General features: G+C 37.5%; 1 protein-coding gene and 4 non-coding genes across 5 annotated transcripts; all 5 read right to left on the bottom strand.

The window, feature by feature from the left end:
* Positions 1 to 934: 934 nt before the first annotated feature.
* Positions 935 to 7952, bottom strand: eif4a2 (eukaryotic translation initiation factor 4A, isoform 2). The gene is made up of 11 exons (XM_017472311.3): positions 7889 to 7952; positions 6982 to 7039; positions 5532 to 5664; positions 5219 to 5358; positions 4024 to 4192; positions 3676 to 3785; positions 2932 to 3075; positions 2501 to 2638; positions 1938 to 2027; positions 1750 to 1829; positions 935 to 1668 (listed from the first exon to the last, which is right to left on the bottom strand). Exons 1-11 carry the CDS (start codon positions 7915 to 7917, stop codon positions 1524 to 1526), a joined length of 1236 nt encoding a protein of 411 aa, XP_017327800.1. The 5' UTR covers positions 7918 to 7952; the 3' UTR covers positions 935 to 1523.
* Positions 2369 to 2444, bottom strand: LOC124628399 (small nucleolar RNA SNORD2). The gene has a single exon (XR_006982895.1). It is a non-coding gene; the product is annotated as a small nucleolar RNA SNORD2 (small nucleolar RNA).
* Positions 2700 to 2888, bottom strand: LOC124628395 (small nucleolar RNA SNORA81). Its single transcript, XR_006982891.1, has one exon. It is a non-coding gene; the product is annotated as a small nucleolar RNA SNORA81 (small nucleolar RNA).
* Positions 3363 to 3544, bottom strand: LOC124628394 (small nucleolar RNA SNORA81). Its single transcript, XR_006982890.1, has one exon. It is a non-coding gene; the product is annotated as a small nucleolar RNA SNORA81 (small nucleolar RNA).
* LOC124628398 (small nucleolar RNA SNORD2) lies at positions 3895 to 3967 on the bottom strand. Its single transcript, XR_006982894.1, has one exon. It is a non-coding gene; the product is annotated as a small nucleolar RNA SNORD2 (small nucleolar RNA).
* Positions 7953 to 10570: the final 2618 nt, after the last annotated feature.

Below are 10570 nucleotides of genomic sequence, written 5' to 3'. Positions count from 1 at the left end.
GCAGGTGTTATTTTTATTTTTTTTTAAATAAAGGAACATTTTCTACCCACTATCCAAGTCTTGTTTTTCCTGATATGAACCCAGTGTAAATAACCGGTGCCCTCTTAAAGGGCCATTACAATACAGTTTAGCCCTTGAAAAATGGAGGAAGTGGGTTACACCTTTATCAGGGTGGGTGATCCATCTATCCATCAATCATAATATAGCATCATATTAATGTTTTCTAAGTAACTAAAAGTTAATCATGTTGCATTTAATATAGAAAATATTTTTTGTAATATAGAAAATGTCCACAAATTACTCAAAGCTTATTATTTATATAAAAAAAATCTAACCAGCATTTGTAATTACTGTGAAATAACTAAAAAATATATAATCAAAGTCATACCACAGTCTAAGAAAGGACAGTGTAGACAATTTTGCAAGTAAAAATAAAAATGCAACAAATTGTATACAATGCCTTTTAAATCAGGAATTGTTGAATTCTCAATTGCAAATGGTTAGGTGATTTATTTATTATAGTTTCCCTAGTAACAACTCACAGGGATTCATATGGCACCACAAACTGGGGGGTGGTTGATTAATAGGCTGTTAAAAGAACATTTTTTTTTTTTCGATCAACATTGAGGTGTTGAGTGCAGCAAACCTGCTGGAGTTTTTAATTGCTTATTTAACTGACAAAACCAAGGCTTCCAGGTACAATCGATTATATGTCGTGAACTTCACCATCAGAGTTGTTTAGCAAATAAAATTTAAAAAGGCTGAAAATCAGGAACCACTGATGTAGGAGATATGCAAGTCTCCTAAAATAGTGGACTGTTGAAAGCTGGACCGATTCATTTGAAGGAAATTGTACAAACAGCACCTCCTTCTGCATGGGCTGTGAAAATGAAAATCAGATACCAACAAAACAAAACAAAAAAATAGATAAAAGTGAGAGTATCACCATCCTCTTTATTGTCAAATGAGCCAAACACGACATGAAACATTTAAATCCTTTAAATGTTAAGACCCACTTTTGAAGAGGACTTCACACAAAGAAGTACTTGATAAAACAATATACAATTAAATTAATACATTCAAATAAACAACGAAAAAAAGTGCCTTTGCGTTTACCGACAGGGGGAGGGAGGAGTGAAGAGTGAATCAAGCTAAACTGCACACGTATGTTAGCATAACATAATTGGCAGACTTGATGCAGCACTTGTATCTTTTAGTCCACAAGTAAATCACTAAACGATGAAGAACGTCTAACACGGATATTTTGAACATACTAGGGAGGAAATACCTGATAAGGAACACGTTTAAAGAACCCATTTTTTTCTGTAAATGCCACTCGCCGATACGATGCCCACAGCCGTCCACGCAGGAAAGTCACGTCACGTCTTGAATTCGCACGTCTGATCCACAGCCAGCATTGAGGAGAAAACAGGCTTTTTTTATTCTTCCGATATAATAAGCGCAAAAATGCAAGTGATTATTCTGTAGCTATCCCTGCATTAAAAAAAGAAACCTCCGACGGTTTAAATCAGATCGGCCACGTTCATGGGCATCTCCTCCACGGTGGTGTTGTAAAACGTCTCGATGTCTCGAAGGATCCGTTTGTCCTCTTCAGTAACAAAGTTAATGGCAACGCCTTTCCTGCCAAAACGACCTCCGCGGCCGATTCTGTGAAGGAATTTTATTTTATTCAATTTTTTAAAAGGGGGATTCATTTTTTTTTTAATAAAAGTGACCCACACATCTTACCTATGGATGTAGTTCTCTCGGTTCGTCGGAAGGTCGTAGTTGATGACCAGTGAAACTTGTTGCACATCGATACCACGAGCCTGAACGGGGAAAACACAGCTTGTTAATCTACACGGATCCTGGCAAACTTAACTCATGTAGGATGCAGACTCCGACTGGAATTTCTGCTCCTCATCATCAGGACTCACCAGCAAATCGGTAGTAATCAGCACTCGGCTAGATCCGGACCGAAACTCTCTCATAATAATATCACGCTCTTTCTGATCCATGTCTCCGTGCTGCAGGAAAACGGATAAAAAAAAATTATTTTTAAATGATCGTTTTTCATCCACACAGGGTCTTGGAAGGATCCCTGAGCTGCACATTTACGTCACAGTTTCGGCCAGACCAAATCAAAAAAGCAATATAGGAGAGTCCGAGGAATAAAAACAGCTCAAGTCTTGGTGCAGTTTTTCTTTTCCGCAATAAACGGACTCTCCTGGACCAGAAACGTTAATTTGAAACCTGTTACTGCTTAACAAAGTTAACCTGTTTGAAACAAGAAGCCATTTTTCTTCCCCAATCCACCAGAAACGCAACGTTTGTGCAGCCCCGAGTCAGCTTCTAGCACTTGTCAGGGGTATGATCAGTAAAAATGAAAAGAGTCTCTCCATTATATAGTCAGTCCCGAAAGATGGTGTGCCATCATTTCATACCCTGATCCGAGAATCTGACGTGAACAGAAAAAAACCCAAAAACGTTTCTTTCTTACCAGTGCAGACACGGTGAAGTCCCGGGCATGCATTTTCTCCGTCAGCCAGTCCACCTTTCTCCTTGTGTTCAAGAAAATGACGGCTTGGGTGATGGTCAGAGTCTCGTACAGATCGCAGAGTGTGTCCAGCTTCCATTCCTACACACAGAGCCAGTCATTTAGTGCCAGTAAACAACTATTTATTTATTTATAAAGTGAAAAGTGTAGCACAGAATCTTGAGAAGCAGGACATGGGACATTAAGAAAGAGGTCCCTCCTGGTCTCGTTTCCGACGCTGCGGCTTTCACTCTCCCTTCTTTCAAGACGTACCGTACCAGCATGACCAGCATGACTGAACTGGAAAAAGCTCTGACCTGCTGATTTTGGCACGGCGCATTTATTTTTTTTTGGTAAAGAAGGGGTCGTTCTCTGTGTGAGCGTATGTAAATCACCTCTCTTTCTACGTTGATGTAGAACTGCTTGATACCCTCCAGGGTGAGCTCCTCTTTCTTCACCAGAATGCGCACAGGCTCACGCATGAACTTCGTGGTCACGTCCAAGACCTCAGCGGGCATGGTGGCCGAAAGGAGCACCACCTGAAAGCAAAAACACAGCCATGACACGAGGTTACTTTCTGTTTATGATCAGATGGTTACCGAAAACTTTATTTTTCACGCGTAACTGCAACTTCCCGAGCTAAACCCCAAACCTGTCTCTCTGTATCCACCCTAGCAACCTTGGCTAACATTTTTACATCAAATAACAAAAAAAAGCTATACCAAACACCAGTTTTAAAACCTGTAACGAGACTGAATTGTTAATTCGAAGCTATGAATGCCTGTCTTCCAATTTTTATTTTTTCAAACAGAAGCTCAAGTAGGAGAACTGTTGCACTGAACCTTGAAACAAAGGCCACCGGACATTAAGAAAGAGGTCCGACCACGTTTCATTTTCGGCACAGGGCACGGTAGTCTTCTTCCATGCTTTTCACTCTGCTAGCATTATCACAGAAACCAGAAGACCTGGATTCTGTCATTTAAGCACAGTTCTTTTGGGATGGAAGGGAAAAAACAAAACAAAACACAGGAAGTCCACCACGGAGGACTCCGTGGCTTGCTTATACACATATATAGAGGTTGGATCAGATCCAGCTCTACCCCTGGATTTCTAGTGCTGCTAGACAAAACCCAACTCACTTGAATGTTTGTGCTCAACTTCTGGAAGATTTCATAGATCTGATCCTTGAAACCACGACTCAGCATTTCATCCGCCTCATCCAGGACGAACATCTTGATCCATTTAGGAGCTACGATATATACAAAAAAAAAAAAGGGTTATTGAATAAATCTTGTAAAAAAATAAAGAAAATCAACCAATCAATACATCAATACATCAGTGCATCATACTGGACAGAGATATGATCAGTAAAGTTAAAAAGCTTCTCCATGACATGTCAGTCCCGAAAGATGGAATACCATCATTTCATACTCAATCCAACAAGACGTTCGTTTGTTTATTTAAAAGCCGCCGAGAGGCCGACTTACAGAGGAACCTCCTATTCAGCATGTCGAACACACGCCCCGGAGTCCCTACGACAATGTGTGGAGCTTCCGCTTGAAGTTTCTGCATCTCGTTGCGCACATTGGTGCCCCCAATACAGGCGTGGCATGATGCACCCATGTAGTCGCCCAAGGCCAAGATGACCTTCTGAATCTGTGCAGGGGCACAAACAAAACAGAATGAAAGTCATGACACTAGAGGTAGAAATCACCACTGTGGTCAGATTTATGAATAGGTCACTTCCACAACACATCTATCAAAATGCACAATTAAGAGTTATTGCCCTCCACTGATTATCTGAAGCTGAGCAAACTTAAAAGTAGGATTTAAGCTCCGCCCACTTCACAATCAAACACCGCAAAAACAGGCTTCTTTACATTTTTATAAGAATAAAAAAACCACATTAGTACACCATGTATTTACTTTAAAAAAAAAAAAAAAATTAACTAAAATGTATATATCAAAGTCTCCATATTCAGAAGCTAAAGATCTTTTTTGTTTTTAAACACTTTGACCATTACTGTTTTATTCCTACGCCTAATTAGAAAGATATTAGAACTTCCAAAGAAAAATATGCTCACTCTTGGGTTTGGTAGATTGAAATCTCTCTTAAATAACATGGTTAAAAAAAAAGGAAAAATAAATAAAAGATTACATGCCAAGCTTCTGTTTAAATAAATAAATTCTCAAGTCTCTTTTCGGTGAAAAATATTTGCACTCCATCATGAATAGATTATGTTTTGGTGAAATCAAGTGTACATACTTTCATTTATGCATATCTAATTAGCCTCATTTACACAAACATGCATTTGCACATTTTTAAAATTCTAATAGAATAATAAAAAATCTCAACTGGCAAAGATTGAGATATTTGTAGACTTAAATTAAATTAAAAAAAAAATTCACCTGTAATGTCTTGCCTTTTAAAAGTTAGTTAAAACTTTTTTTTTTTTTTTTTTTTTTTTAGACACAAACATCAAATTGGGAAAAGATGCAACATATTTACATACACATCAAAATAAAGGACTTCCTGCTGAATATTAAGTACAAAAAAAAATTATCTGACGGCACAGTTACATAGCAGGAAGAAGAGCAAAATTGTACCTTGGATGGAGCCCCAAATATGCCGCCTTGGTCTGAGACACACCTAAGCTTATCATGACCTCAGGTACAGCATACCTGCTGAGCAAGCTCACGGGTCGGTGCCAGGACCAGAGCCTGGGTCTCTTTCTGCTCAATCTCCAACTGCTGCAGGATGGAGATGGCAAACGTGGCCGTTTTACCAGTGCCTGACTGGGCTTGAGCAATGACATCGTATCCTGAACAGAATCAAAACGATACGCTTTGAAATTCACTATAAGAATGACAACCTTATATACACGCACACACACACATATATATATATATATATATATATATATATATATATATATATATATATATATATATATATATATATATATATATATACACACACACACACCATAACTACCTTTAATGCAAGGGATAATTGCACGCTGCTGAATAGCCGACGGCTTCTCAAAACCATATGCGTAGATTCCTCGAAGGAGCGTCTCCTTCAGGTTCATGTCATCGAAGTTGTCCGTAATCTCGTTCCAGTTGCTCTGCAAAGCAAATCCAGATGTTCCAGATGTTAACTCGACGCCGAGAGATGCAATAGAGATTCAGACTCTTTGAAATACAATTTACGAGTAAAAAAAATCTAAAGCAGTTTCCAAGATTATACCTTGTATGAGACCGATAAAATCTCAGTTCAGAGATAATACGAGGAAGCTCTTCTAAAAGACTGGTAGCTTTCTGTAATCGCTACGTTCTGCTCCATCAGGACAACTGTGCAAAAAATTTGACTCAATCCACGTAATACGGATACTTTTTGTTTATCAGAACATTGTTTACGGTTTGCCAACACCGCTCTCGTAGCCGTTAAGCTGGCCGCAATACTACGCCGTTCTCCTGTCGGTGGCTTTTAGACGAGCACCATAGCAACACCTGCACTTTAACTTAAAAATAAATAAATAAACAAATCACACTGCCAGAACTTTCGTCAGACATCTTTGTTTACATACACGTTAAATCCCTCACATCATTTAAACTTAAAGCTCACTTGGAATTGCCTTTTACAACATGTACACAAGATGGCTGCCGCATGCAATCTGTGAGGCCATTTTGGCTTATCACTTCACGTCAACATAAACAGTGGTGGTAGTTTAGCGCCACGTGACGCAGTGTTTCATCGCCACAGCATAAACTCACGTCATGTCCCAAATTGCATACCGACGTACTATCAGATTAATTATTGAGACTAACTATTACAGTCAAGGCCTTTGCATTTAATCCTCCAGAGGCACACAAGACCTGCGAGCAAGTGTGTGAAAAAACGGCATGACAAAAAAAATTGTACCAGGTAAATCCATTTCACGCAAGAAACGTACAAGAGTCATCGCAATACAGATAAAACAAACACTAAACATTGTTTCATATAAATTAATAATAAATAAATAAAAACAGGATTAAAAAATATAAGTATACAAAAAAAAAAAGCCTTATCTTCTTGTTTCATTTCCAGTCTAACTTTTCCCTATAGGTATGAAGTTGTTTTACAGCGGTTGTTTTCTGTTTAAAAAGCAAGGCGATTTTTTTAAAACACTAAATTACAGTTGCAAGCAACAGACTTCATTTAAAGCAGGCAAAAATTTTAACTGTTATTAAATCACAGATTCTTACCATTGATTTATTCATTTAAAAATAGATATATTTTTTTAATAGATAAGAAATTTTTGCATCTTTAAAACGTAGTCACTGACCAAATAACCTCGTGTTAAACAGTCTAAAGTCAAATTAGTTAGAATGATAATACAATACAGTCAAAGTAACAACAACAATGTTCAAGGTGATTAATAATAATAAAAACAATAAATTACCTCGATGATGCCATCAGGCTCCATTCCTTCTGGCCCTCCATGGTCTCGATCTCTAGAGCTACATTGTGGGGAGACACACAACGTGATTAACTTAAACTTTGAATATTGCAAAATGTATGCAAAACATCCAAGCTAGAAGAAAAAGAAATCGGAAATTTTCTGAAACGCCACGTGAAAGAACTGAATCGTGCCTCTATACCGTGGCTGAATCCTAAACGTCCCCCCCACTCCATACACTCGCGCACTACTTCTATAGCGCCTGCACACGATCTAGTGCACTACATGTCCAAATACGGCGCCATTTAGGAGTCTACCCGTATCGTGAGGCCCTGAATGGATGAATCGAGAGCTAATTTCACACCGTATAAAGGCGACTCATAAAAGGTCAAAGGGGCGTTCGTCATGAAAACGAGCTGAAACCCAAGCTCAAATTAAGTTTTTTTTGTGTGTTTTTAACAGATTAGCAGCGTTACACGACCCCTTGTAGAGATTTATCCTTGCTAGCAAGACGCGCATCATATTAGCGTTAGCGTGTTAGGTACAGGCCTCGGGATGAGTCCGAGTAGCGGGTGTGACTATATACGCTTCATACACGAGCATAATGATTTTTCGCATCGAAGTACGTATGTATTTGTTAATTTTTTAAATTAAAAACATAATCAAATGTATTTTAAATGATAATTAAATTAACGACGCCAGTTGCTTAGCTAGAGTGAGTTACGTCGCGCGCGAGAGCTAGCTAACGGGCGGCATGTAGGCCAAGGCATGGCGCGCGCGGCCTCGCTGACAAGCGCCATTAAAATTTTAAAAACAAATACAACCATGATCAAAGTTTGACACAAATGAAGAAAATGCGACGTATAAATGCTATAAATCGTAACCAAGGCCTGATTAAACAGACACACACCTGTGATAATCAGCAGAACCGCTAGACATGATCCGCTCGCGACTTCGGCATCCACTCGGAAAGGAAGAGCGCGTGAATCTCGGGCGAGTTTTATTTAACCGGAACTATTTCATTCCTCAGCCCGCGTGCAACTAGCGATAAGTACGAAAAGGGGAAAAAACAACACAAGTGACGTATGTTAGGTTTTAAGAGTTTTTAAAAATACATGTATTCACTGCGCTAACTATTGCTGAAGAAAGCTGAATGGTTTTCTTTGGTAAAGGTACACAGCGTTCTTTGGAATGCCTGGAACTATATGATGAAGCGCAGCGATATTGCCGCAGTGCGGAGGTGTGATGAGGCCGCTACGGGGTCTCCGCCGTTTTGGCCTGATGAATATGGTCATACTGTTAAAAAAAACAAGAAATATATAACATATTTATTTATATAACATTATTTTATTTTACAATTTATTACCATACTTGTTGGTACAAAATATGTGGAATATTTTACTGATCAATATGCCCATTTTGTTTAACATTTAATGTTAAAAGTTGTTCACTTATATGACTTTTCCTTTACACTTAAATTCTGTTATATAAGTTTAGTTATAGGATTTATATCTTGAATATTTATTTTCTTCCCATTTCATTCATCCATTCACGCAAATATTCGTGTATCAATTTATTTATTTATTGTAAAAAAAAAATTATTATTAACCATTTTTCTTTATTACAAAAATGATTAAGAAAGGAGTAACACATGACAGATCATTCTGTTATATTAAAATAAAGCTAGGGGTGGTGTGATGTGGCACGACATGCGAGCAGAGTGCCGCTACTCCCTCGAAGTGTATTATTTTTTATAACCGCATCTGGAGTGTGTTATTCTGCTTCTTCTGCAGGGATATGCCAATTATTACATTGTTTAATTTATTAAAAAATGACACGTCACACATTTTATAGTTACATTTAACATTGTGGAACGTACAAGAGACAAGTTAGTTCCTGTTTTCACTTACCTTATAGCAGCAATAAACAGACGTTCTCTCGAACAGCCTTTGACTGTTACAAAGTGCTTACAACCAAGACTCCTATAAATGTCTCCTAAAAAGAGTCACCACATCAACGATTCTAGGTTTTACTTTCTTAAACAATGACACCCCCCACCCCTTTCTGTTTATTATTAGTTTTAGAATCTTTGGAGCGTCTGCTGTACAAGTCCCTGTGTATGAGCTGTTACTATAGAAACAATAACGTATTAGAACCAGCGCATTTATATTAACCCGTCATTCACGTGACACCTGAAACTACTGTCGGAGACATGCTGTTATACGAAAATAATACACACCTTCTGACCAATCAGGTTCAAGAATTTAACCATGCAATGGTATAAATAAGTACAGTATACAAACACCAAAAGTTATCAATTAAACTATACAGTTGTTATATACAGTTATTTTTATGTTATTTTACATAATATGATTTTTTTCACGATTCAAGAACTTTATTATCATATGCACAAGGTTCCAGGTACAATGACATTCTGAGTTTGTACACTCTCCACATGAGGAAATAATTAATAAAGACAATGACAACAACAACAACAACAACAACAATGATAATAATAATACAGTGGAGTGAACAGGATGTCAGTATAGAAGTACAAATCTAAATGTAAAAACTATTGGTATAAATATCAGTATTTATGATTTATACACTACCAGTCAAAAGTTTGTAGACAGTTGACTGAAATGTTTCTCATGATCTTAAAAACCTTTTGATCTGAACGTGTATGATTAAATGTTTGAAATGTGTTGTAGACAAAAATATAAATTGTGGCAGCATGTTTGTTTCTTTCATTAGAAAACTAACATTTTATTTAAAAAAAATATTGTTTTAAACGGATGACTTGGAGCGAAATATTTGGAAAGGCAGCCATTAAGTGTCCAACATAGGTGGGAACTCCCTTAATGCTGTTTAAAAAGCATCTCAGGGAGATTATTCAAGAAAGCTGAGAAAAGTCCAAGAATACATTTTTGGAAATTCTCTGCAAAAAGGGTGTCTACTTTGAAGATGCTAAAATACTAAATTATTTTTGATTTACATAATTCCCATAGTTCCATTTGGGGTGTGTGAATGTGTATGTGATTGTGCCCTGCGATGGACTGGCACCCTGTCCAGGGTGTACCCCAACTTGTGCCCGATGCTCCCTGGGATAGGCTCCAGGTTTCCCTGTGACCCTGAAAAGGATAAAGTGGTATAGAAGATGGATGGATGGATAGTTCCATTTGTTTTATTCCAGAGTTTTAATGACTTTATTATTATTATAAAATGTATTGGAAAAAAATAATAAAGAACGAGTGTCTAAACTTTTGACAGGTTGTGTATACATATATTTATTTATAATATTTACTTCTCTATACTATTTTTTATCTAATGGTTGTAATAAAATAATTTAAAGGTACATTAGGCAATATTTGTCAAAATTGGGCAAGTGTTTATTCTGGGTTCCATGTAATTTTTTTTCAAGGTACACAGTGATTATTATTATTTATTTTTGGCTCACAGAAGAATTACCTGGGTGTGCTGGGAGCGTGCCAATTTCACTCTGAGATTGGGACTGCCTAGAAAATGACTGACAACTGGCACTGACGACAGACAACTTTTGTTTTCTCTGTCAGAGCACCGAATGCTCATAAAT

The sequence above is a fragment of the Ictalurus punctatus genome, chromosome 7 (genome assembly GCF_001660625.3).
Source record: "Ictalurus punctatus breed USDA103 chromosome 7, Coco_2.0, whole genome shotgun sequence".
In the NCBI taxonomy this organism is placed as follows: domain Eukaryota; kingdom Metazoa; phylum Chordata; class Actinopteri; order Siluriformes; family Ictaluridae; genus Ictalurus; species Ictalurus punctatus.
This window is presented reverse-complemented; position numbering and strand designations above follow the sequence as displayed.